This window comes from Pelodiscus sinensis, chromosome 1 (assembly GCF_052426305.1).
Source record: "Pelodiscus sinensis isolate ZL-2025 chromosome 1, ASM5242630v1, whole genome shotgun sequence".
NCBI lineage: Eukaryota > Metazoa > Chordata > Testudines > Trionychidae > Pelodiscus > Pelodiscus sinensis.
The window spans coordinates 133117332-133144857 of NC_143052.1; the positions used below are offsets into that span (position 1 = coordinate 133117332).

Genomic DNA, 27526 nt, shown 5'->3' on the forward strand with positions numbered 1-27526 from the left:
TGCACATATACCTGCTCTGTAGATTTTTGCATAAAATCTCTGTCTTGACATGACTTTAAATTGGGTAATTTCCTGCATCTTGCAGTGTTTCATGGAAGATTTTCCCACAAATCCCTATCTTGACCTGTCTTGTACATCTGGATGGGTTCTCCAGATGCAGAAAATACGTTCACCATACTGCTAGAAAAGCTAGATGGGAAGCACCAGCAGTATGCTCGCTCTACCTGCGCACGCTTTTGCTTGGATAGATACAGCCCTGCTGGGGACTTGAACTCCCTTCAGATATATGGATTCCCTGGTGTCCATTCTCTTCCCTGTGCTGCAGGACAAGAGGAGGCAACACTGCATCATGTCATAAAACCCAGACCTCTGATGACTGCTTCTAAAACTGGCTCTCTGCCCAGCTTCTCTTCATCTGCTTTTATCACTATATGGGGGAAAGGGATGATCTCAGTCACCTAGAAAATGAAGTACCATTTCAGTGTGATGATGACCTATCAGCTGACTCTAGGGTTGGATAAGTAAATGAGATCACAGGCTGAGGTTAATTCAGACACTTTCTTATGATTAAATTCATTTCCAAGCAATTGTTAAGGCAGAAGAAAACATAATGTCTCCCCTCTGATATTGTTTGGTGTGCAAGAAAAGTTTGTCTTGTAACTGTGCTCAATGATCTTGCTTGCTCCTACACTGCTTACAGTTTGCAGTATGTGTGCATTTGACTAACTGTTCTTAATTATGATCTGTGACCATGTTAATGGCTTGGAGCACACAGATCCTTCCTAAACCGGATTTTAGCCTGGTTACAGGAATCACCAGTTGCAGTTCACTCTTATCACCTCAAGGTGTGTAGTAAATTGAATCAAAGAACCACATTTACCCGTGCCATCTGAGTCAGTAATATTTACAGTTTAGCTATGAGAGCTGAGCAAAAATTGTAATTTCTGTCCTGCCAAAAATTTAAACATTTTCTGTCAAATTCATTTAAAGAGAAAATTCTCAACCTGCACTCACAGACTCTCACAAGAGAAAATTATTTTGATTTATGTTTGTTGCATATGCTCTGCACTGTATTGTCCCAGATTTTTGACAGTTCCTGCCTCTTAAAAAGCTAGACCTATGTGAGACCAGACAATTTTGGGAAAACCCAGAGTGGGCATTTACAAAGGTGTCTTTTTTAAAACAATTTTTGATTAAGAGCTCACTGCTTCTGGGAGCTGAAGAAAGCATGGGGACTTAGGAAGGATGAAATGAAGAGGGAATGATGGGTTGGCAGATTGGGTAAGGAGATCATCCCATAGGTGGTGGGCATAAGGCGAGGTCATGGGAAAAGGAATTGGAGGGACACTGAGGATGACATGGCTGGAAGGGGGGGGTGGAATGTTGGAGGAGACAAGGTCTGGGAGAGTCTGATCTTTGGAAATGAGGCTCGGGAGCTTTTACAATAACTAGATTTTGGCACCACTATTCTGTGTTTGTACCGTGCCTAGTAGGGATGTTAAATATCCCTTAATTGAATAGTTGAGTAACCTCGATTAGTTGACTATTCTATAGTCCCCGGGGACGGGGCTGGCAGCCACTGTATCAGAGGCAGCAGTGCAGAGTGTCAGGTGGGAGCTGGTCTATGTGGGGAGCCAGTTTAAAAAATAGCTCCCCTTGAGGGCTGGATGCCTGTTGCCCTGTGCTGCTGCCTCTGCTATAGAGGCACCAGTATGGGGTGGCAGCAGCTCCTGTCTAAGGCAGGTCTGAGCTCCTGGACCTGGCATGAGCTGGAATAGAGCCAGGCTACCTGCCTGCCTCCTAATACACTTTAAATGCAGAGCTGCAGCAGGAGTAGGTTCTGGACCCAGTGCAAGCCAGAACTGAGCTGAGCTGCTGGCCAGCCTGCTAAAAAATATGTGTGGTCTACAGCATTAACCTATAAGCTTTTGCTTATCGGTTAATCGGTTAATTGAGTATACTATTACATGCCTAGTGCCTACCACAATAGGGCTCTATTCTTATATGGTCATTTGCCACTGCTGTACTAAACATCATCATCACAGTTACCTTATGCCTGGCTCACAATGGTCCCTAATCCTATCATATTGCTTTTTTTTTTTTAAAGGAGCTATTACACTTGACATAAAATTCAGCCCTAATGTAACACAGTAAGAAGTTACATCCCCTTTTGCACCAGTGTTCAGTTTGGGTCCTTTATCTTAAGAGTTGTCTTGTGTTTCCCTTGATATAATTATAAGTGATTAGACCTGTGTTTACAGACAAAACCAGACTGTTTTAAAATGGAATGCCCCAACACAGCTGTATTTGTAAAACAGATGGATCAAAGAACAGTTTTTACAACAATACTCTTGCAGGGGAATATCTCTGCTTTTTAGAGTGGTCAAAGGTTGTTTTACATTCTTTAATGTGAGCCTCACTTTTAAGATTTTACCTTCCTTTAGAAATAGTACACCAAGGATATCTTGCATGATGGCTTTGTCTATTGTTAGAGTATTATAGTTATACATAAAGTCTTAGTAACCAGACATAAAAGTGACATTTTAGGGCCCAAATTTTTCCCATTGAAATCAGTGATGATTTTCCATTGACTTCAAGGGAACCACAGCCAATGCACAAGGCTGAGTATTCTCTGCACACAGCAAAGAGAGCCAATGTTGCAGGCTCCTTGTTTAGGTCCTGGAAGGCAAGTAGAGAGGGGTGGAGCTTGTGGGCCTGGGTTTTCCTCTCATTTACAGTGGTATAAAGTAAGACTAACTTCGGTGAAGTCATTGAGTTATACCAGTGTAAGAGACAGCCAGAGCCACTGTCACATACAAGTGTCTATAGTTTGTGGGAGAAGGCTTGGCTGAGTGTGGCAAGTTGTATATGATTTATAGTATACCCAAATGTGTACAAGGTACCTAGCATAACACAGAAAGACAGGTTTCTGCTTCAGAAAGCTTACAAGCAGCCAGACCTCCTTAACATTTTTTTATTTGATAGAAAATAGGGTTGCTAACCCTCCAGGATTGGTTGGGAGTCTCCCAGAATCAGCATCAATCTCCAGATGAGTACTGAAAGCAAGCCATACAAATAACAGGGGGAACTGATTAATGCCAGAATTTTCAAGTGAATTGATTTGGGTCTCCAAAGTGATTGGAGTTCTGGGTGCCCAGAACCTTTGAAAAACAGAGGAAGTTGTGTGTCTTGGCACTTCTGAAAATGAGGCCTTTGGCATCTCACACTGAGCACCCAGAATCAGTGGCCACCTTTTAAAATATATCTGAAACTAATTAAGGATAGCATGGAAAACAATGAGACTGATTATCTGTGGTGTGCTGTGAAATGTACAAAACAAATACACTGTGTTTTTTTTTTAATTTAACAATGACCCGTTAAACATCTACAGCGCTTAAGCTCCAATATTCTACAGCACAACCTTGTACAAGGCCATCATAGAAATGTAACTTGGTTAATTTTGGGATCCAAATTTAAACATAACCCCAACTACACATCTAAAATGATGGCATAATCTCAAGTGTATATATAAATATACATGCAAATAAAATGATGGGGTCTAAATTATCTGTTAAGATCTCAAGAAAGATGTATCAGAGTCATTGTGGATATTTCTCTGAAAACATGTATTCAGTGTGTAGCGGCAGTCAAAAAAGTGAACAGAATATTGGGAATCATTAAGAAAGGGATAGGGAATAAGACAGAAAATACCATATTGCCTCTATATAAATCCATGATGCGCCCATATCTTGGATACTGTGTGCAGACGTGGTCATCCCATCTAACAAAAATTTAGTGGAACTGGAAAAGGCCTTCTCCCCCCCTCCCCCCCAAAAAAGATTAGAGGTATGGAATGAGGAGCTATTAATAAGACTGAGACTTTCCAGTTTGGAAGAGAGATGGATATGATAGAAATCTATAAAATCACGACTGGTGTGGATATAGTAAACAAGGAAGTGTTATTTACTCCTTTTCCTAACACAAGAACTAGGTGTCACGAAATACGCACTAGGTTTAAAACAAACAAAAGTAAATATTTTTTTACACATTATGCACATTTTGTGAAATTCCCTGCCAGAGAATGTTGTGAAGGGCAAGACTTTAACAGGTTCACAAAAGAACTAGATAAATCCATGAAGGATAGGTCCATCAATGGCTATTAGCTAGGCTGGGCTGCAGTGTTCCCTGTAAATTGAGCCCTTGGGTGGCCACCCAACAGAGATACAGATGCCACCCAGCTGATTAGCACAGTGCCCACAGCAGGCAATAACTATTGCTACTGGTGGTGCACATCCACACATGCTTTAGTGTACATAACAAAATGTATTCCGTCCAGAGATGGAAAAAATTAGAGGGAACATTGATGGGTAGGGATAGTGTCTGTTTGCCAGAAGCTGCAAAATGGGCAACAGGGGATGAGTCACTTGATAATTATTTGTTCTGTTCATTCCCTTGATGGCACTTGGTATTGGCCACCGTCTGATTACTGAGCTAGATGGACCTTTGGTCTGACCCAATATGCCTATTCGTATGTTCAAACTTCTGTAGCCTTGAGGGTTGTTTAGAATCCAAATAGGGTTCTTTTCTACATTTTGTAGCCAGCTGAACATTACCCCACTAACCGAATCTTTCTGAAACTGGAAGGAGGGCATTTAAAATCCAGGTCAAAATGTGATGGCTTGATCCCATCTCCAATCATAAGTAATTTATCAACAAATTAAATCAGCGGCCTTTTAAATTTCTCATGGAACAATACTATCACCTCTTTCCACTGACCTACATCCAAAGAGAAAATAATGTGTATGTTATTAAGCTGAGGGTTAAATAACAGAGTAGTGAAATGACCAGTGTGTCCTACTGCCGGAAGATGTCAGTGGAAATAATCTGAAATGTCATTTTAGCAAAATATGCTATTTTGTGTTGCTGAAATGTTTTGTGTGGACAGATCAGCTTCCTTTAAACTTTTGTCAGGGAGGCTGAAAAGAGAGCAAAGAGATTCCCTATGGCTGGGTGACTGGGACACTGGGAACTGAAGCAAGTCTGAACTCTGCCTGATCGAACATGGAGAATAGTAATAGAGGTGTACTCTATTCTCTATACATGGAGAATAGTAATAAATATGCCAATATTCTTCCACAATTTGATCTGAGGAAGTAGGGCTGGCCCATGAAAGCTCATCACCTAATAAACCATCTTGTTAGTCTTTAAAGTGCTGCATAGTCCTGTTGCATGGTTTGGGAGGAAAAACTCCACTCTGAGTCAGGCAGAGCAGGGACTGGACCCTAGCTCTTGGATGCACACAGATTTTTGGGAAAACACTGGAAAGGTTTTGTTTTTGTTCCAGCGTGGAAACAAATTTTGAAATCTTACAAGTTACGGCTGTTCAGAATTGTTGCTATCTGTCAGGACTGAACACCCTCTGCTGAGTTTGAGGATTAGCCATGCCCAGCCTCTAGGCAGACTAATGAACTCAGCTGCATTGCATAGACCTGCCTGACTGGCTGAGGGGAGACAGCTGGCCTGCTTTTCAGCCAGCAGCAGCAGCTCACAGGGGGAGGGGATTAAAAATCCATGTGAAAATGTTATGGCTTGAGCTTCTTATGAGTTTCAGTCTAGCAGTTGTTGCTCATTCTTGCTCCTATCCCTATCTTGCTTCCTTACTCCAGAGCTGATACTTGGCCTCTACGCTGTTAGTTCTAATTACTGCCCTTTACTGAATGGAATTAGAACTGCATCAGCTGCAACTGCATCTTAGTCTGAATAATGTCCCTCCTGATAGAGAAAAGACAGTACTTGCTGATAGTAAGCAGGACACAGACATGGTCATTCCCTGGTGCTCTCGATTTGTGCATCACATTGTCACCATCTCTGCCCTGCAAGCTTCTCCACGATGGTACGTGTCTCCATGTGCAAAGAGCAGCCTGAAGGCCCTCTGGTGTGACACCTAACTGATATTCTTTTTTAGTTCCAAGAGTAGAAGGCAGGGCCTTTGGAGCTGGAGAATTTATTTTCATATCTTGCTATCATAGTGAATATCTGAGAGGCCAGGGTGTGCCACATAGCTACAAGGGAGTGCTCCCAAGTGACCAAAGATTAGCTACAAACTCACAGTGATTCAGAAAATGGAGCTTTTGAGAATAATTTGCCCCCACATCTGTATTGCTTTTTGGCTGGATGCTGCAAATTCCGTACATATAAATAATTGTTAAATTTTCAGATTTAAACATCAATAATCAACAACAGTGATGCACTGGCAAGATGCATCAGAAGATGGAAAACATCAGTTATAATGTATTAAAGTCCTTGGAACATTTTGAGCATTGAGTTTAAATTAATCTCTCTCACACCACCAGCAGCTAAACATTTAAATAGGTCAGACTCAGATTAAGTATTTATTTATTGCTTCCTTGCATAGATTCATATTTTACTTGTGTATATATAATTAGTTAACCCACAGCCATTATGTCAATCATTGTTATTGAAATTGAAGGGTCGGAGTAATTCCCATGACTTCTCTGACATTTACTTATCTCCTAATCCTGCAGTGAAAATACAGGCTCTAGAAATATTAGAATTGGGCAATACAGTATTAGATGATCCTTCTGCTTCTGGAATCTACAGATATCTATATAATTATGTTAATAAAAGTACAGTCTCCCCCACCCTACCCTAGGAATGAGGTCTGACTTGTCAGGTTATAATTAGGGATGTTAAAATTCATTTATTCAAGTAAACGTGTAACTGCTGAAAAACTGCAGTGGTTACTGCAGTGGGGTGGGGGTGGGGGAATGACAGGCAGCTCCCTGGGAGCCAGTGTATGCCAGGAGCTGGCTATTAAGCTGACCCCTAGGGATGTTTCACTGCATGAAATCTTAGCTGTTACATGACTATCGTATAGCCCCAGGGGCAGGGCCAGCAGCCAGTGCTCTGCCAGCTCCACTCCCAGGAGGCCCGCTGCTGCCTCACTGTCAGAGGCGGCACGCAGGATGTTAAGGGGAGCTGGTCTGTGAGGGGAGCCAGTTTAAAAATCAGCCCCCTTGAGGACCAGCTGCCTACCACCCCATGCTGCTGCCTCTGATACAGCCAACACATTGAATCAGAGGCGCTGCTGTCTCTGATACAGAGGGAGCAGTGTGGGCTGGCAGCAGCCCTTGTGTGTGGGGGTGGGGAGGAGAGTTCTGAACTGCCTGTGGACAGAGGCCGCTGTTCACAGCAGGCCCAGGCTCACCATGGACAGAGGCAGCTCCATGGAATGCAGTGCATCCTCTGTAAGCAGGGAGCTCAGACTGTCCAAGGGCAGAGGCTACTTTGTGCAGCCTCCCCTGCCCTCCCTATGGGGAGGGACAGGCAGCACCGTGGAGGAGGTGCTACGGGGAACCAGCTTTTAAGCTGGCTGCCTCAAGCATCGGGTCCTGCCCCTTCCCACCACTGCTGTAGGAGGCAGCAGCAGGGGGGCAGGTGGGTCCACAGAGCTGGCAAATGAGGGAAACCTGCTTGAAAGCCACCTCCCTGCACATATCAGTTCCAGCCTACCCTGTCAGAGGCAGCAGTCCAAGCCTTGGGGGAATGGAGGGGGGGGAGGGGAAATGGATCCGGTGCTTGTGGGGAACTAGCTTTTAAGCCATCTCCTCATGGGCACTGGCTCCAGTTCCTTCCCTGCTGCCTTTGATACAGTGGCAACAAGAGGGGGAAATGTGTGTTGTCGACGGGATTAACCAATAAGTCGTCTACATGATGACATCTCTACTGGCCACCGTGAATACTGGGAGCCTGCATGTAACTATGAAGGTTAACTGATGAGTCCACATCACTGATGTACACAGTTACGCGTTCATATTCCTAATTATACTACAGATGCCATAATAGTCTGAATTCTGATAAACTCAAAGGTTTCATTAAAATAATAAGAATTAACCATTTTTTTCCATTGACTAAGTACAGCCATTGCAATAAGTGAATGTGTTCTTGTCCTGTAAATATGGCTGGGTTATTGCTTTTGGAATGTTGATTTTTGCATTTGCATCTTTGAGTCTTGAGCTTAGAACACTGAATTGTATAGCACATTTGGTTAGTTAAATCTTCTCATTGACTTTGATGGAGGTTATATCAGGCTGTTTGGATCCAGTCCAGTAAGAGAGAGAGAGATAGGCACATGCCTAACTTTAAGTTTGGGGATAATGCCATTGAAGTCAATGGAACTATGTTTATTTGCCCCAGCTGTGGTCCTGGCCCTTACTTTTTTTAAAGGAAAAACTGTTTAAGATCTCTCAACCTTTCTTAAATCTTGTTAACATTTTTACAAGTTGGTGTCCAGTTAGCAACTTCATAGTTTCATTTGTGCTGCACACCTCGACCATGGGATCTTCCTGGTAATAGTAGGGAATTCTAGGCAGCCTCCTCCTTCAGCCATATCCCTGCCACTTGAGCTCAAGGTGAATCATTCTTAGAAGTACTGCATATTGAATACACTTCTGAGCAGGTCTAATTCTATACCATAAGGCACAGAGATATGTAGAGTGACTCTGAACCAGTATTTCCCTACATTTTCAGGTTGGCAGTCCTATATTTGAAGTATAAATCTTTTGTAACCCCCTTACTTTTACTATAAAAGTAAACACAAAATATTTCCATTACAACAATAAGCATATATCACTTATTTGTGTGTGTTTACATATCAGTCTTTTCTGTTCTCTGCCTGGGACAGGTAAGTGTTCAGTTTCCTGAGGGATGTAATAATTTGATATAATTCTGGTCATTGGGCTTGGTGAGGAGAGGGCTGGGTGGTGTTTATTGACCTGTGATGTACATTAAGTAAGACTACATGATCTTGTGATCCCTTCTGACCTATAATCTATGACACCATCACTCCAATACTTGACTTTGAAGGGTAAGAATGTGTGTGGAGTGGAGGAGTATTTGCTTTAGAGTATATTACAATTTTCAAAGCATCATGGTTTCCCAGATGGCTTTGTGTACAGATCATGACTCCCTGGTTGAAGAACACTGATCTAAGCATTTTGTAACAACATTTTGATTTTTTTTCTGCTCACTTGTTTTAATTATGCAGGATGTCATGGAAAGGTGCCAGCTGCTAAGGACGTCTTCCGTATTCTCCAGGTGCCACCATCGAGTTGATCCAGAGCCATTCATTGGTCTCTGTGAAGAAGACATGTGCACTTGTGCTCAGGACATGCACTGCCACTGCCCAACTTTCCTAGAGTATGCCAGGAGCTGCGCTCAGCAAGGAGTGATTGTGGATGGCTGGCCCAAAGACAGCTTGTGTAGTAAGTCTCTGTGGTAATGATTCCAAAGCTTCCCCTTCAGGATATTACTGCTTAACCTGCAGGTCTGTACGTTGTAGTCCAGAGGGGCTGTCAGAAAAAGTTTTCAATCCGGTGCTGGTTTATCAAGTGAGATTATTTTGTTTGCTCATTCTTTACTAGCTTGAATCTATTCTACAGGAGCTTCTATCCATGATGTCCAGTAGCAGTAGAGTGCTGCCAGCCATTAGCTTTGGGATGAGTTGGCTTGATTTCCAACTCTGGGTCTAGCCTGTTTTGACCAAGGAAGCACACTTTTATTAGGGACAGATGATAACACCCAGCAGGTCAAAGAAGCGGCTAAAAGTCGGTGAGTGCAGAGAGCGGAGGGAAACGATGAGAACTTGCTGTATTCCAGAACATCTCTTTCAGTTGCCAGTGGGGAGAGTTTGGTTAATAAACGAGGCAGAATTACTTCCTTGGGATGTGAGCCTTTTTTGCCCTGCATGTTGCTCACTTGTTATCACTAATACAAGGATGTGCACAATGATGCCACTCTGATCTGGTTATGCATTACATTCACACAACACTCTCCTTGCACTGGCAGAAATAACTACACAAGGCATGGGGAACAGTAAATCAAGTCCCTCGTTTGCCCTGGGGAAGGGCCAGAACCTTGTTCCATCCTGATCAGCAGCATTTGTTTTCTCCTATAGACCAAGGGAGCTCCTTTGTTTACGTTGAGGTGGAGGAGATAAGTGACAGTTTAGGTCACTGCACCTGTACCCCCATCTATGGTCTGGCAAGGACATCCACTCTAGTGTTTTACTACTTAGTTGTCACCTCAGTTGGGTGGAGACTGCCATCTTTCTCCCTTCTGACGTAGGTATTTCCAGGCTGAACAGCTTTCTGATTAGACTGTGAGTCCACTAGCAGTCTGTTTCCTTGCTTGCTCCTCAGAGATTAGTAACAGTGTAGCTGGCCACCGTTATGATTTACCAATCAGTTCTTATGCAAGCATATTTTATTCTTGTGGTAAAAGCAGTGCTGGGAAAACATATTCAAACTAATATGCTAATCAGCTTACTACTCCAACAGGGGCTGTGGCTGGTGATTAGTCTTTCAGAACTCACCAAATTGTCTCTTTTTGGTCACAAGTTCGTAACATCCTCAGCTCAGAACTAGCGCATTCATGAAAAATTTTAGCCTATCCTTTCTATGATTCGGGGGTCTTTGATCAGGAGTTTCCAGGAGCAGCTAATTAGTAGACAATGTGTTATTCTCAAGGCACAGCTTCAAAAGGATGGACTAGGAGATGAGTCATTTACAATCTGTTTACACTAAGTATTTCCAATGAACTTCGCTTCCTCTTGTTCCAAAAAGCCTTTTGAAGTTTCTAGTCCTTTCCAGTCATTGCATTCCTCAGTCTCCCAATAACACATTAATTTTTTTGCATTTTTAGTACCATGGACCTCAAAGGCATTAAACGTAACTCGGTAAATTTTATCTTAATTCCACACTGTCTAGGATTAGTCAACTGTCTAAAAAAGTTTAGATTTATTTTTCTTCTGCTAATGAGGGCCCTATTGATGCCTTCTAGAGAGATGAGGCCTGTCCCGCGTATAGTCCCCATGGAAAGAGACCACTCTGTGCCCTAATCCTAATGCAGGACAATGTAGCACTTTAAAGACTAACAAGATGGTTTATTAGATGATGAGCTTTCGTGGGCCAGGCCCACTTCCTCAGATCAAATAGTGGAAGAAAGTAGTCACAACCATATGTACCAAAGGATACAATTAAAAAAAATGAACAAATATGAAAAGGACAAATCACATTGCAGAACAGGAGGGGGATGCGGGGGGGGGGGGGGAGGAAGGAAGGTAAGTGTCTGTGAATTGATGATATTAGAGGTAGGGAGAGTGGGATGTTTGTGAGTTAATGGTATTAGAGGTGATAATTGGGGAAACTATCTTGATAATGGGTGAGATAGTTCAAATGTTTGTTGAGTCCTTTTTGGAAAGTGTCGAATTTTAACATGAATGACAGTTCAGAGGATTCCCTTTCAAGTGCAGATGTAAAAGGTCTTTGTAGCAGAATGCAGGTGGTTAAGTCATTGAGAGAGTGTCCTTTCTGGTTAAAGTGGCAAGAAACTGTTTTTTCTTTGTGATCTTGTCTGATATCTGTTTTGTGGGCATTAATCCTTTGGCGAAGTGTCTGAGATGTTTGTCCAATGTACATAGCAGACGGACACTTTCGGCACATGATAGCATAGATTATATTTCTGGATGCGCAGGAATATGTGTTCTTGATCTTATAACTCACTTGGTTAGGTCCAATAATGGTATCAGCAGAATGAATATGTGGACAAAGCTGGCAACGGGGTTTGTTGCAAGGGAAGGTACCAGGGTTGGTATTAGTGTGGTATGTCCTGTGGTGGTTGGTAAGAATCATCTTGAGGTTAGGTGGTTGTCTATAGGAGACTATGGGTCTGTCTCCCAGAGCCTCTTTGAGTATGGTATCCTGTTCCAATATAGGTTGTAGTTTATTGATAATGTGTTGGACAGGTTTAAGTTGGGGGTTGTAGGTGATGACAAGTGGTGTTCTATTGTTGGTTTTCTTGGGTCTGTCTTGAAGTAGATGGTTTCTAGGTATTCGTCTGGCTCTTTCAATTTGCTTTTTTATTTCTCTGGGTGGGTAGTTGAGGTTTATAAATGCTTGGTAGAGATCCTGAAGCTTCTGGTCTCTGTCAGTGGGATTAGAGCAGATGCGGTTGTATCGAAGGGCTTGGCTATAGACGATGGATCGTGTGGTGTGTTCTGGATGGGAGCTGGAAGCATGTAGGTAACTGTATGAGTCGGTGGGTTTTCTGTAGAGAGTGGTGTCTAATTTTCCATTGTTGATTTGTACGGTGGTGTCCAGGAAGTGGATCTCTCGTGTAGAATGGTCCAGGCTGAGGTTGATGGTGGGGTGTAGGTTGTTGAAATCTCTGTGGAATATCTCCAGTGTTTCTTGGCCATGCGTCCAGATCATAAAGATGTCATCGATGTACCGTAGGTAGAGGAGGGGTAAAAGGGGACGGGAGTTGAGGAAACCTTGTTCTAGGTCAGCCATAAAGATGTTAGCAAGTGGGTCTGGCCCACGAAAGCTCATCATCTAATAAACCATCTTGTTAGTCTTTAAAGTGCTACATTGTCCTGCATTTTGCTTCAGCTACCCCAGACTAACACGGCTACATCTCTATCACTAATCCTAATGTGAGGACATTGCTTTTTTTTGTGTTTATTTTTACTGAATATTGTGCCCCACAAAGAAACTCTGCTTGCATGGTGTAGTGTTGTCAGTGCAAACCAATGTAGTTATCACATGGCCATTTAATACAAGCATTATGGGGAAAATTGCCTGTGTCATGATGCGTATGTCCCACGAGTAAAGTCACTGGGAAGCAGAATTAACAGGAAATTTGATGATAGTTGATAAGAGAAGCCCTGGAGATGTGTGCATTCATGAACACATTCACACTGAGGCTGGGGCAGCTCCTAGCGGTATTCTGGGATTTCGAGGTCCCTCACCTGATTCACTTCTCTCTAGCAATACAAGGCATCAGTGCAACACAGTGAGTGAGCTGGGTACTGCAAGTCTTTTGGAGGAATATAACCTATTTGTGTGTGGCAAGCAGCTAAATAACATGGCAGGACTTTCCTCAGTGATGGATCACACATGGAGTCCACTCAGAATTGTCGTCACGTAATTTGCTTTCTTTCGGTGTATGATATAGGTTCTGTGAAAAAACACAGGTTTTTTTTCGTGTGCCTTAAACATGTATGTAGAACAAAGTGACAAGGTTGGTGAGGGAATATCTTTTACTGGACCATCTTCTGTTGGTGATATATACACGATTTCACTAGGGTCGTGTTCTTGTATAAATCAAAGTGGAAGATTCAACTGTCACATTAAGCAACAAAATTAACATCCATTAAATATTTTGTTCCCGAAAATGAAATAATTGATCAGAGTGGATCTGACCTCTTCTCTGACCCTGGTCGTTCATTTTATAGTAATTAAAGAGATTAACAGTTATTAAGGGATATATATTTCTAATTTTATTTAATTGTTTCAGGGCCGAGATGTCCAGTTGGCATGGAGTATATGGAGTGTGTGTCTCCTTGTGTCAAAACCTGCCAGAGTCTGAATATCAATGAAGTGTGTCAAGGACAATGTGCTGATGGCTGCAGCTGCCCTGGTAATTTATTTACTGATTTATTTACACAGAGGAACATTTGGCAGTGATGTTACCTATTTTATGAGAAGAAGAGAGCCAGTGTCTGTCTTCAAATGTTCCTGAAACCAGAAGCGCTTCTCTTTGTGCATGCCCTTAGAACAGGTCAGTTTCTATACTGCCTGTATGCTTCTCTATGAAAGGACTTCTATTTAAGTTCAGCTAAAAAAAATAAAGGCCTTTGTGAACAGGTCCTTCTTCCAGGCCTGGAGCTGTACCATGTGATGCCTAAAAATCTACAAAATGCTTCTCTATTCCTTTGGGTTAGAGCAATCCAACTCTCAGAAGAAGATATGGAGAAAATTAATCCTGAGGGGGTTCATTAAAGCAAAAAGGGGAAATATTTGACATTTCAGACTAGTGGATGCTTAGTGGTTTGCATATATGGGGTTAATTCTTCTTCCTGCCTTTTTCACACAAATTATTTACTTGACTTCAATGGGGCTACTTGCATGACTATATTGATCAGAACTTGGTCTATGTGGTTTTTCTGCCTTCCTCTAATATGCCCACCACTGACATCTGAAGAAATCTTTATCTCTGGCTGCAAAGACCACATTTCTCCCTCCTCTTGCTTCTCCCAGTGGGAATAGACTTGAGGTTCACGTTTAGAGTGTAGACTTCACTGTGGTGTTTAAAGACACATGTGTAACACTCTGCAGTAATTTACTCAATACCTCATGCAACTGGGTGAGCTTTAACATGTGGAAAATGTGCCTTTAGTTTCATGGGATGGTAGTGGCCACAATGCTAAAATTAGAGGGTGCCATCACCGTTCCATTTTAAATTGCTCTTTGCAGCTATTTTATACCTCAAATTGTTTCTGTTAGGATAAAGTTTTTTGACAGTACACAGCATGCCTAGAAAGATACCTATTGGAGGTGGCAGGGAATCTCTATGAACCAGTTAATTAACAGGCAAACTCCTATAGGCTGTGTTATACAGGAGGTGAGACTAGATCAGGCCTGGGCAAACTACGGCCCTCCAACCCATCAGATCTGTCCCGCAGGCTCCTCTGTTTGCCCTGCAGCCCATGGCTGCTGGGATTCCTTCTGGTTTCAAAACTTGGAGGGGAGGAGGAAAGTTTCAGGAGCCGCTCCACCCCCAGCATGATTCCATTGGCTGGTTTCTGGCCAATGGGCCAAAATAAAAGGCAGCCAGGAAGAACCATGCCCCCTCTCCTCGGCTCAGTTATTCAATGAAGCACATGGCCAGGCAAGCAGGCAGGCTGGCTGGCTGGGAAACGTTTTAAGTTCTGCAAGTCGTAGCTCTGCAGGCAGGCTGGCTGGTTTGTCTGCTGGCTGGTAAGTCTCCTGGCCATAGTCCGCCTCTAGCACCCCATCCCTGCCCCAATCCTCCGCCACCTCCTGCTCAACAAACCCAAACTCACTGTCCCCCTCTTACAACTATACCCCCTCCCAGATCTGGCACCCCAATCTCCTGCCTCAGATCACAATCCCCTTCTATCGTAGGTCACATCCTAAACTCCGGCACTCCAGTCCCCTGCCCTAGGTCACAACCACCTCCTTTACCCAAACTCCCTCCCAGACTTCAGTCTCCCTCCTGCACTCCAATCTTTTATCCCAAGCTCCCCTCTGCACTCAACCTTCATCCCAGACCCCACATCTCCATTAATATCATGGAAGAGTGAGGCTCTTGACCACTTTCCAAATTTTTGGAATGGCTCCCTCTCAAAAATTAATGCCCACCCCTGGACTAGATGATCACAATGCCCCTTGGGATCTTAAAATTTATGAATCTCTGAATCCCTGCTACTCAACCTCACACTTTCCTTCCTCACCCTGGACAAGCTTTGTGTCTGGAAATAGAATCCTAGGGCTGGAAGAGACCTCAGGAGTTCATAGAGTCCAACCATCTGCCCAAAGCAGAACCAACCCGAACTAAACCATCCCATCCAGGGCTTTGTCAAGCCGGGACTTAAAAACCTCTAGGGAGGGAGATTCCACAACCTCCCTAGAGAACCTATACCAATGCTTCACAAACCTCAGTATAGTTCCTTTTTGTAAGGCATGCCGTCACCATGTTAGCCTTTCAGATCTACACACTTTCCTCTGGTCCGATAGCTAGTATTTATCCCTTTTGCCGGTACTCGGGATGGGCGCTGCTCAGCACTCTCTTCCTGCAGCCGCAATGCTTCTGAACTTTTCATCTTGTCTACCAAGCGGCTTGTACAATTCCAAAGACAACTGTGTAAGGAACTCAGATGATGGCGGGCTGCACGGGTTATTAGAGCATTCTTGGGACCTGATCTACATTATGGTATTAGATTGATGCAAAGTGGTTTATGTCCACCCAACTCAGTAAGCAGCTAACTAAAATGTCACCCCCACCCACGTCACCTGCTCAGTGTTCCCACTTAAGAACTGCACCTCTGCGAGAGGCATAGAGTTAGGTCAATGCATTTTCAGTGTAGACACTGTTGCTTATATCTACTGTTGCTTTGCCTCTAATTATAAACACTAAGGCTGCGTCTACACTGGCGCATTCTCACACAAAAACTCTTTTGCGGAAGAGTTCTTCTGCAAAAACTCTTCCAGAAGAGAGCGTCTACACTGGCATTTGCTTTTGCACAAGAGATGTGCTTTTGTGCAAGAGCATCCATGCCAGTGTAGACGGTCTCTTGTGCAAGAAAGCTCTGATGGCCATTTTAAACATAGGGCTTTCTTGCACAAGAAATTCATGTTGCTTGTCTACACTGGCCTCTTCTGGAAGAGCTCTTGCGCAAAAGGGCTTCTTCCTGAGTGGGAGTGTCAGAGTTCTCACGCAAGGAGCCCTGATTTTATACATTAGAATATCAGTTTACTTGCGCAAGAACGTGCCAGTGTAGACACAGCCTAAAGTTATGTCTATACTGTGGGTGTTTTGCAGAAGAGGAAATGCAAATGGAGTGCTTATTTGCATATCGTGTGCTCTCATTTGCGTATCTTCTTCCGATCCTTTTTTCAGAAGGGGTTGTTGGGATAAAAAGCCCTGTGTAGACGGGCCATTTGTCAGAAAAAAACCCTTTTGTGCAAGAGCCTGTAAACCTCCTTTTTTGAGGAACAAGGGCTCTTGCGCAAAGAGTTTTTCCCCAACAAATCTCCCCATCTACACAGAGCTTTTTATCGCAAAAACGTCTTCCACAAAAAGGATCAGAAGAAGATATGCAAATGAGAGAGTGAGATATGCAAATGAGCACTCCATTTTCATTTCTTCCTCCACAAAACACCCGCACTGTAGACATAGCCTAAGTGGGCTGGCCTGGCTAATGCTGGGATGGGTTCTTCAAAAGCAGAGGCTGGGTTAGGCTAGTCCTTAGAACAACAGGTACTGCTGAGTCTGTCCTCTGCCCTGCCCTGCCTCACAAAAACTGGCCTATACCTGCATCATGGTGTTAACACCACAGTGAACTGGAATACAACAATAAATCCACTTTGGAGCTGGCTGATTTCCTCTTGCTCCCATCCCCTCGCAACACAGATAGGGTAGGGAGGAACCAAGAGAGTGGCATCTGAGCTGTGAAGTACTGCTGCTATGCTGCTTCACAGCTGGTTGTTTCAAATGCAGTAGAACCTCAGCTGCGAACATCTCAGCAATGGCTGTTGTTTGTACCTCTGGCACGTTTAACTGAACCAAAATGTATGGTGGTTCTTTAAAAAGTTTTCAAGTGAACATGGATTTCATAGGCACTCACGCTGCGGGTGCTCAGCACTCCCTGGCAGCCAAGCTCCCCTTCTGAGCCTTCCCCTCAGGGCCTCTTGTCTGCTGGCATCTCCATGGACTAACTCCTTCCCATCCCTCCCAGTGCTGCCTGCCTGCCACCAGACAGCTGTTTTGTGGCATTTGGGATGTTCAGGAAGAGAAAGGGCACACAGCGTGCTTGGGAGCAGTGGTGAAGAAGGGGGTGAAATGACGGTGAGGTGGGGGGGCTTTGGGGAAAGATTGGAGGTTGGGGTGGGGCCATAGATGGAGGAGGGCATCAAGACCCTCCTGGCTAGAGAGGAAAGTGGTCACCTATGATTGACTTAATATAGCCTTGAAAATGTGCTGTCCTGAGGAAAAATGCTGCTTTTAACCATTTAAATTTAAAAGAAACAAGTACAGAAACAGTTTCTACTTTGTCAAACATCCTAAATGTTTCCCTTTTTTATTAGTAGCTTATGTTTAACACACCAGGGTACTGTTTTGGGGGAGCAACATTTTTTTTGCCTTAGCTGCTTGATTGCGTAATTTTGGTTCTAAAGGAGGTGTGTGATTAACTGATCAGTCCCTAACTCTGGTGTTTTCTGAGGTTACACTGTAGCTTCTCTGGTGAGGAGACAGGGGAGAGGAGAGTGCAGAGGAATGGAACTGTAAGAGGGGAAAGGGAAGGGTGCTGGAGAGTGAGAATGGCAAAGTGTGTGGCAGGGAGAGAAAAAGAAGAAAGACTTCAAAATACGGGTTCGTTTCAGTGCAGCGTTGGTGATGGGGAATTTTACGTGAGTTTCCTACTATGACGTATCCAAGAAGGATCCGACAAAGTGTGCGGCTAGGGAATCTGCTCAAGATGGAACTTGAGAGGATTTTACCAGTGTTTTTCTTTCCTGCTCCAGCCTAGCCTAGCCTCTGCTCCAAGAGAAAAAGGAGCCAGTTCAAATTGGGCACCTCATAGTTGTTTTAATATTTAAAGAATAGTTGTTTTTGCCAGGAAAAGACAGACGTTCCATTTTCTCTTGGGAAAGCCCAGCTGCTTTTAAATGTACAGGTCGCCGTTTAATTTCTCACTGGGATGGACTTCTTGGAAACAAATGGAGGGATGGGATGTGTCGTCTAGTTGTGAGCATAGGACTCTGGAAGCCAGAAATCCTTTGCTCCATTCCTGGCTTTTCATTGTGTAACCTGTCTGTTCCTCAGTTTATCCATCCATAGCATGGGCATAATAATCCTTTAAAGGGCTCTAGGGGGCCATAACCCTTTCATTCCTGATTTGCTGTGTGAGTGACAGGGGGAAGGAGTTGACTCTGGTTCTGTTCCTCTCACAGGCCAGCATGTTGCACTCAGCTTCCTTCTACAGCTTGTTAGCTGAGACAACTGCATTTCCCATCTTGGCCAGCCAGCAAAACTGCAGGCTCTCACTGTTTTCCTGCTGTTCACCAGCTTGCTCCTCCACCCCCTAGCCCACTCATCTTTCCCCAGCTGTTACTATGTCCTCTCCCCTGGCTATGGTCTCCCTACTCGCCTCTCTGCCCCCATTGAAATCCTGGTAAAGACTTGGGACACTGGTCCAGGGTCTACCACCCAATGGTGACAGCACATATGGGGCCATGGCTTGTTATGTTTAGATTACAGCTTCCAAGCTAGCCCTGATCATAAACATTCCAGTGCAGGTTTGGGCCTGGATTTTTTCTCTCTTCCTCTTCTCCCACACGCTAGCATTGGAGGTGGCTCAACATAGATTTCTGGCTTGAGCTCACCCTCCCTCCCACCCCATCCTGGGATCGATTGTGCAGCATGGCTTAAAAAGGATGTCTACAGGGCTTCCAGAAATGCATAATTCAGCACATTTGCAGGTATAAGCCGTAACTGAATGAAACTCATTATCACTTCGTATAAGGTTCTTTGGACAGTCCCAGCCCTTTTCACTTAGCTCTGTGAGTGACCTTGAATGGCAATGCACATGAAATTTTGTCAAGAGTGGATCTAATATGTGTGTTTCTTTTGATTTTTGCCATTGCCTGAACTATCCAGTGGGGAAGCTACTTGATGGTGATAGCTGCGTTGACCACTCCGAGTGTTCCTGCGTACATTCTGGCATGCGCTATCCTCCTGGTTCCTCCATCTCCCAGGACTGCAACTCATGGTAAATACAATGATGAGGTATTGATGTGAGCCAGGCTGCTGTAGATAAGAACTGCTCTTCAGTTTTGTGCACTTCCCCCACTTTTTCTTTCTTTTAATTGGCAAATGTCCAATCTCAGATTTGGAAGTGCCAGCCTCTTCTCAGAAGCGAGCTAATCATAAAAACTAACTCAACTCTATTTCCATAGCGGTATTCAAGCTAATAGAACTATGTAAGGGATATAGTCTTTCATGCAGTAGAAAAATATTTGTTTCCTGAATAACACAAGCTTGCAAACTAAACTCCCAGTTCCAGCTAGTTTTGGAGAGCAGAGTTTTGTTTTGACTTACATTTGTTTAACTTCCCTTGAATCTAGTTCAAAATATCCTTTGAGAAGAGCCAGTTCAGACAAATTCATGCCGCCCAGAACAAAGCCATTATATTGCCCCTCCCCAGTTTGGTAGCCCTAGACAACCTTCTTCTTTCATATCTACTCTGAACACCATCCTGTGAGGGACTTGAGTTACCCAAGTAGGGGGGAGAGAATGAGCAATGTATCCTGAGGGTGTGTGTGTGTGTGTGTGTGTGTGTGTGTGTAGGTGAAGGTGTAGTTAGGAGAACAATGCTCAGATGTTTCCAGTCAGACAGCAGAAGAGGGAACCTAATATGTGACCCAGCCAGAGCCATAATGCAATAATTCAGGACACTTTTTGTACATATCACTGCTACCCATAAGAAGTAAATCATCCTCCATTCCATATGTCAGTGGTGCATGAGCAATGACCATCAGGTTATCACTTCATCCTCTCACTAGTGGGATGGAGTCCCATGAAGTTAGGGCCTTCTGTAGCTCTAGCTTGGACAGCATTGTCCAAATCACCCTGCCCTGGAGAGACTAGTCCAGTAAAATAGACTTCATCCTTGGTAAATATTTCCTGCTATTCAGCCTAAATATGCCCTTGCTGAATATTGTATCATGGAACCTCTCACTTATATCACTCTACATAATTCAACTCGTGCCAGAGGGAGTACAAGGGATGGGCTAAGTGATAAAATAAGAACCAACCAACCCCCTCTCCATGCTCTTTTTAGAAGTTGTGAAGCTTGCAGGCATTGTGCCACATAGTCCCAAGCACATTAGCAACAGCCACTGGTGTGCCTTGACTAACCCAATCCAGACGGCCATCCACACGCCTGGTGGAAAGAAATATTATTGCTCTCTTCTGCTCACACACAAGAAAGGTTTTTTATAGTTAAAAAAAGCAAGTGCAAGGGTTTCAGTGAACATCCTACCCCAACCTTGAGGCCTTCAGGAGAACATATGTGACAGCTAAAATATGCAGATGGCTTGGGGAAAAAAGAGAAAGAGTTCTATACTTTTATAACCATGCTGATTTGTAGATTTCAAGGCCAGAATGGACCATTTGGATGATCTCCTCTTGACCTTCTGTACACAGGCCATAGAACTTCCTCATAATGATTCATAGAACTTGTCTTTTAGGGAAAACAAACAAACAATATTACAGTTTGCTACTGCATGATTTACAAGGGGTTAGTTAGATGGAGTATGTGTGGAAGATGCATATGCTAAAAAGCAGTATTGAGTGGAGGTGTCAGGGATGTGGGGGGAAATGATTGGTTTAATTTTTCTGAAGCGGGAGCTTAGCTTTCAACTGTTTTGGGACATGCTACAGTAAGAGATGTGAAATCATGCACTCTGACTTTTTAACAATACTTTTCCTAGCATTTGTCGACGTGGCATCTGGATCTGCAGCAACGAGGAGTGCCCAGGTATACTGACTCTTGTGCTCCGCAAAAGTATGTGAACTTTGCCTAGATCAGTCCCACGCATGGATGAGTACAGCGAGAGAATCATAGAATACTAGAACTGGAAGGGACCTCAAGAGATTATCAAGTCCAGTCTCCTGAGAATCTGTGTCCTTGTTTCGAGCTCTAGCTGCAAGTCAAGATCATGTTTCAGGAGTTCAGGATCCATAAGATAATTCAGACTGTGCAGTTTTGCTTTTGTGTGGCTATGTAAACTCCTGTTTAGGGAGGAAAGCATGAGTTCCCTTTCCATTGCTTTTCTTGTCATGTTGTAGGAGAGCTATAGTTTCAGAGTATTAGCACTCAGGAAGGCGCCGTGTTTGTCATAAATATTATGCCAGTCAAAATCTGTTCTTGGTTGCAGCCTTTTTGTTTTTATTGAGATTATAGGGGTGAATTGGTATGTGTGGAGCAAAGGCCTGCAGCTAGAATGGAGTTTAAAATTCTGCTACTGCAGAGCACGGAATAGAATCCAGCTCTGTCTTTGAGGTGAATTGGCTTTGCAGGATGAACAGGAATCTCCCTTCAGCAACTCAAATATAACTCATTGGTCAACTAATGGAGGACAGGCTGAGGAGTAGACATGTATAGCTAATGTGTACATGGCCACTTGTATAAAAATGTACATTCAGGCCATATATATTCTGAAGATGTGCCTTTTCTCCCACTCATTATATGTGGCTTGTCATTTTAGGCTCAGCACCTGCCATTTGTTCTGGCCTGCAGAGAGAAATTCTGATCTTGGTACATCATGTTCACTGGGATTGCCCTGCCACCCATTTCACTTTCTTTACATAGATGTTATAAATGTTTTGGAAGGTCTCTCTGTGCTTGGGAGTTTGGCAAAAATATCCCCCTTCCTCTCCCTCCTCTGTCAGGCCTGCTCCCCTTGCCTTCATTGGGGCTACATGAGGTTTGGGGGCTTGGCCCCATGAAATAACTTGCTTAGATATAAGAGCTTTGGTGCAGGGAACACGTCTTTCCTAACAGGCTTTTGCACTGGTGTAAGTAAGATAATTAGGTAAATTGGTACAACTTGGTGTGTGTGAACAAGGCCATACTAGTGGTTGCGTAACCACACTGAAGTCCCTGGTTCCGCTTGTACCCCACTTAAAGTCCTAGTAAAGAGTCATTTAGAAGGCTTGGGCTGGTTTCCTGTGTAAGGCTGAGCTTCAGCCTGTGTGAGGAAATCTTGAACTATGGTCTTCCTAGCTTTGGCTGGAGCCCTCACTTCCAGTGGGATGAACCATGCTGCCACTACTATCCAGCCTTTTAGAAGCAGTGAGTTTGGCACACCTGTTCAGTGCTGTATGCCTCTGAAAAAGCAGGAATTTGCTCAGTGATCTGACTGTCTTCCCTTGGTATTTTTCAGGAGAATGTTTGGTCACGGGCCAATCTCATTTCAAAAGTTTTGACAACAAGTATTTCACCTTCAGTGGGATCTGCCAATACTTATTTGCCAAAGACTGTGAGGAGAACTCTTTTTCCATCATCATAGAGACAGTCCAGGTAACAGTGCCCTTCCTGTAGCTATGTGTTGAAGGAGTGGATGAATAGAGCTTTCTATAAACATAAGGCATTTTCCTATGAAAATTAGCTAGAATCTTTTTTCTGAATTAACATGTTTTGCTGCCTCTCCTTTAACCCCAGTCTGTAGATTCAATTTCACAGTGAGACTGAATTGTCTCTCTGGAGTTTTGCCAAGTTAGTATATTAATATGAGAGATGAGAGGGCGTGCCCCAACACTCTGAGCTGTTTCAACTGCTTGCTCCATGTTTGCCCTGGGCATGTGCTTCCTCAGAATCTGAGAGACATAGAATGGTATTGTCACCCTAATAGTCTGGAGTTCGGTCTCACGCGGTCATATTGGCTAATAAGTTACATTGCTCCCTAGTTCCTCAGCCCCTTTCAATTTCTTCACTCTGCCACCTGCTGCAGAGAGAATGGCAAGGCCTCAGTTTCAGGGCAGGAAATGGAGATAGGCAAAGAGAAATGGAAAGGGTATGTGGCAGCCTGTGAGGGTTTATGGTCCTGGAGTAGGCTTGTAGAGACTGCAGCCCAGCCATTAGGGCACCTGAAGCCCATCTGGAGTCAGCCTGGAGAGTGGACTGATTGGAGCACCTGCCACCAGTTAAGGCTATGGGTACACAATACAAACCTTCCCTCAGGCATGGCAGAGAGGAGGAGAAAAGGAACAGAGCAGAGCGCCCACACCTGAGGCAGCCAGCAACAGGGCGTGTTCCAAGGCTTCAGGGAGGAGGTACCCAGGAAGGGTTGGGGAAGTAGCCCAGGGAGGGGGCCACTATTCAGTGGGGCAAGGGCCATGCCTCACAGCCCACTTGGGGCTATTGGCCTCCCCCTAGGGCCCTGGACTGGAACCTGGAGCAAGTGGGTGGGACCGGGTTCCCCCCCAACTTCTTCCTCCTGTCTGGTGGGCTGCCAGTAAGAAAAGGAAAGACCTTGTGGGCTAACGGAGGGGCGGACCTCCAGAAACCCTGGACTGACCGATGATGAAAAGGGCACGCTCGTGCCTTCTTGGCAGTGGTCGGGACACCAGTGGTAGGGACCTGTGAGGTGCATGCAAAGGCCTGCCAGGAAGCGTGGGACCCAGGAGTCTTAGCCCAGACTTGCCACAGGTGCCAGGGCATATTGGAACAGGGAATGGCCACCCTGGAAGGATGCCAGCAGAGTGCTGTAAGGGAGTTTTGCAGAAGGCGCAGTAAAAAGGGGATGGGAGTTGGTGAGAGAATTGAGGGAGTGGGACACAGGACAGGGAAAGCCCAGGAACTTGCTGAGGGAGGTGAGACTATACAATTGAGGGATGGCAGAGAAGAGGAGAGGGAGAGGGAGAGAAAGGACCACAGCACTGGGCATGAGGAGGATTTGAAAGCAGAGAGGACGGCACCAGGGCGGAAGGAGGGAGGCAGCAAAAGCAGCCTGAAGAGCACAGTGGCAGAGATGAGAAGGGAATACTTTTCCACAGCAGCAGCAGCAGCAGCAGATTAGAGATCAAGAGGTCCCTTAGAGAAAGTAGCTCACTTGTTTTAGGCCCATCCCCATCCACCACATTTGTGCAGAGCTGTGTTCGTAGAACTGGCATAACTGGTTTCCGCTGACACTGTTCTTTCTAAACTGATGAGGGAAGTCTGAAGCCTGTGAATCACTGTCTCCTGCCTGCAGAGTGTTCTGCCTGAAGCTTCGTAACTAATAACCGCAGCATTTGAAATGGTGACAGTGAGAGCTACATGCTTCTACTTCCCCATCTGAACGAGCCTGTGACGTGTCTCATCATCACTTCAGACAGAACAGTCAGGAGGAGAGGTGCTATTGCCACACAGTGTAGCCTGCTCCCACGGTTCCTGCTATAGCTCCTTTTCCAGTTCCCTGAGAAGAGATGGTGCCCTAGAGTTCCTAGATATGAAGCTTGATCTCTGGTTTGTGTATTAATTACTCCGAGTGCTTAAAAATTCCCAGTTATCCTTCTGTGGTTTTGACTGTCCTGTCCCAAGATCAGCCCCGTTGCTATTCAAATTATTGTTCAGTGTGAAATTACTACAGAGTTGCAACACTTACACTGGAGGAACCCACCAGTATTTGTAACAGTTTTATTAATGAGTTCTGCGAAGTTACAAATACTTTATCCCAGCACGGTAGTTAGAGAGAATACAGAATGTACGTCTGAACATCCGTATATTCACACCTTTCTTGTAGAACCATCTGAAATGTTAGCCATTGGCTTCCTATCACTCATCACCCCTTCTGTATCATCATCAGTGGCCATCATCCTGGCTCCTCCCAAGGGCTGCATGTTTCTCACCTCCTGTCCCAAGGCTGGTATTCACCTTTTATAATATGTTACATTGACATCCCTAAGCCTCATGCACATTTCCTAGGGCTTTTTCCCCTCTTCCCCATTTGTATTTCCTCATCCTTCTAATGTTTGGGTGTCAAGGGCTAGAGGTTAGTGTAATAATGATCCCATCTCATTATCTTATATGTCAATTTGTTGCGATAACACTCTTGTGTCCTATCCTAACATAGCCAAAAGCTGGTGTTAGCTCATATTTCTGCAGCTGCATGGTTTCCCTATTTACAAACTTCCCCCTGTAAACACACCGTTCTCAGTTCTTCAAAACATAGGAGTGTCAGTTGGGCCATTTATCTTTGCCAAAGTTCATAGGCCTCGTGCCTTATACTAACTGCTGTAGCCAGTATCTTACAGGCTACAGGTTAGGGATGTGAAATTTAGATTAATTAACTAATCAAAATTAACTACAGTACTCAAATTTAGATTAATTAACTAAATCAAATTAACTAACTAGCCGGGCTTTTGCTACAGTTCAAAAGTGAAAGCCCCTCAGGGAGTGCACAGCCAGCGGGGGACTGACCTTGCACTCCCTGCAGCGCCTGAGCCTTTGAAATAGACAAGAGCTCCAGTAGGACTCTTGTACATTTCAAAAGGAAGCCCTGCAGGGAGCATGGGGCCAGTGGGGGAGTGGCCCTGTGTTCCCCACTGGGGCTCTGTTACATTTCAAAAGCAGAATAGCAGCAGAAGCGGTGTGAGTGGAGATCGCTACAGTCCCTGCTTGCGTCATTTCCCACTGTGCCTCTACCTCCCCTTTGTCTAGCGGAGACGGTGCTGGTGGGAACCGGCTTTTAAGTTGGCTCCCCCCAGCATTGACTCCTGTTTCTCTGTCAGTTGCTCCTCTCTGATAGAGAAAGCCAGGGGCTGGGGGAGTGACTAGTCACATCACTAGTCAACTATCCAATAAGCTTATGCTTATCAGATAGTCGACTAGTCACTTACATCCCTAGTACAGGTCTGTAGATTCGCTGGATTACTACTAAGTAAAGTAAATACTAAAGCTAGTTCTAATGACTACAGATGTGACAATAACCATACGGGTTTCTGGCTCAGCATGCTGGAGGAGCTGAGCCACTGATAAGGTGAAATCCTAACGGTCACAGGAAATGTTGGTTTCTTTTTAGTGTGCAGATGATCCCGATGCAGTATGCACCCGCTCAGCCTCTGTCCGACTCCAGGACATGGAAAACAGCACCATCAAAATGAAGCACGGGGGCGGCATCTCGTTGAATGGCCAGGACATACAGATTCCTTTGACACAAGGTGTGTTTGTGGCATGGGACGATTCAGGCCATGCACTGAAGTTGTGTCTTTGCTGCACACTGAGCCCAGGCTCTACTTTGAGCCAACTCCCTCTTCCCCCTGCCTTCTAGCTGTACAGAATCAGTCTGATTCCGGTCAGCATGCACTCAGGACCTGATCCAAGGATGCTACTAGGTGGTGGGTCAGAGCCACTGGGACTCTGATCCATGCTCTGTCATTTTTAGTGTGGATGCCATTCAAGCTGTAGCTCCAAGTCAGAAGGTATGTTTAGCATAGGATAGGTGGGTCTCCACAGCTTTAGGAATGACATCCAGCAATTCTAAACTCAGGTTTATAATGCAGCATAGACACTCTAGCAAGGGTTTGGAAACACTGAATTCAGCAAAACTGGGGTCCACAGATGCAGGCAAAACCTATGTTTACAATACCACAGAAAGTCAACATAAGGTACATAATTCCAGCTACATAAAGAATGTACAGTAAAACTCCAGTTGTCCGGCATCCAGTGGTCCAGCACTCCTGATAGTAAGGCACCAACTGGAATCCGGAAGTGCTCCGGCCAGCGGGACAATTGGAGCTGCTCTTCCCCTGGCTTCCCCAAGTCCGCCGCTGGTCACTTGTTCTGCCCCCAGCTTTCCCAAGTCTGCTGCTGCTGAAACTGACCAGCGACGGACTTGGGGAAGCGGGGTACAGAGCAGCTGGGGTGCTGCCGGGTTGGTCCTGCAGCACCGCCCCTCACCTGAGTGGTGCTGCGGGACCACCCGGCAGCACCCCAGCTGCTCTGCCCCCAGCTTCCTCAAGTCAGCCGCTTAAATCAATGTACACTATGTCGAGTTACAGTGGAGTCTATGCCATGAGGGGTTTTCACGGAGAAACTCTCCCTTTGACTTACCTTACTATTCTCATCTGGGGTAGAATAATGGAATCGACTGGAGACGGTGATCTGTGGTTGATTTGGAGGGTCTTCATGAGACCCACTAAATCAACTGCTGGTGGCTCAATCTCAGAGCATCGATCTCTGCTGTAGTGTAGATGTAGCCTTATTGTGCAGTATAGACATACCTGAAGCTGTATCCCTTCTCAATTTTCTCAGGCAGGCTTTAGCCTAGCTTGAAGAATGTTTTCTATTCCTAACTCTGAGTCACGTTTATAGAGTTATCACATTTTTATTGCATTGCATTATGCCAGGTTCTTTTGCATGTGTGTCCCGAGCCCC

General features: G+C 44.6%; 1 protein-coding gene across 1 annotated transcript in view; it reads left to right on the plus strand.

The window, feature by feature from the left end:
- VWF (von Willebrand factor) overlaps nt 1–27526 on the plus strand; it is a 248544-nt gene that overhangs the window by 32785 nt on the left and 188233 nt on the right. The window contains exons 7-12 of the mRNA XM_006128153.5: nt 9068–9284; nt 13378–13500; nt 19264–19375; nt 21099–21145; nt 22554–22690; nt 26172–26310. Of these exons, the coding sequence (XP_006128215.3) occupies nt 9068–9284; nt 13378–13500; nt 19264–19375; nt 21099–21145; nt 22554–22690; nt 26172–26310 (775 nt within the window). The remainder of the gene's footprint in view (nt 1–9067; nt 9285–13377; nt 13501–19263; nt 19376–21098; nt 21146–22553; nt 22691–26171; nt 26311–27526) is intronic.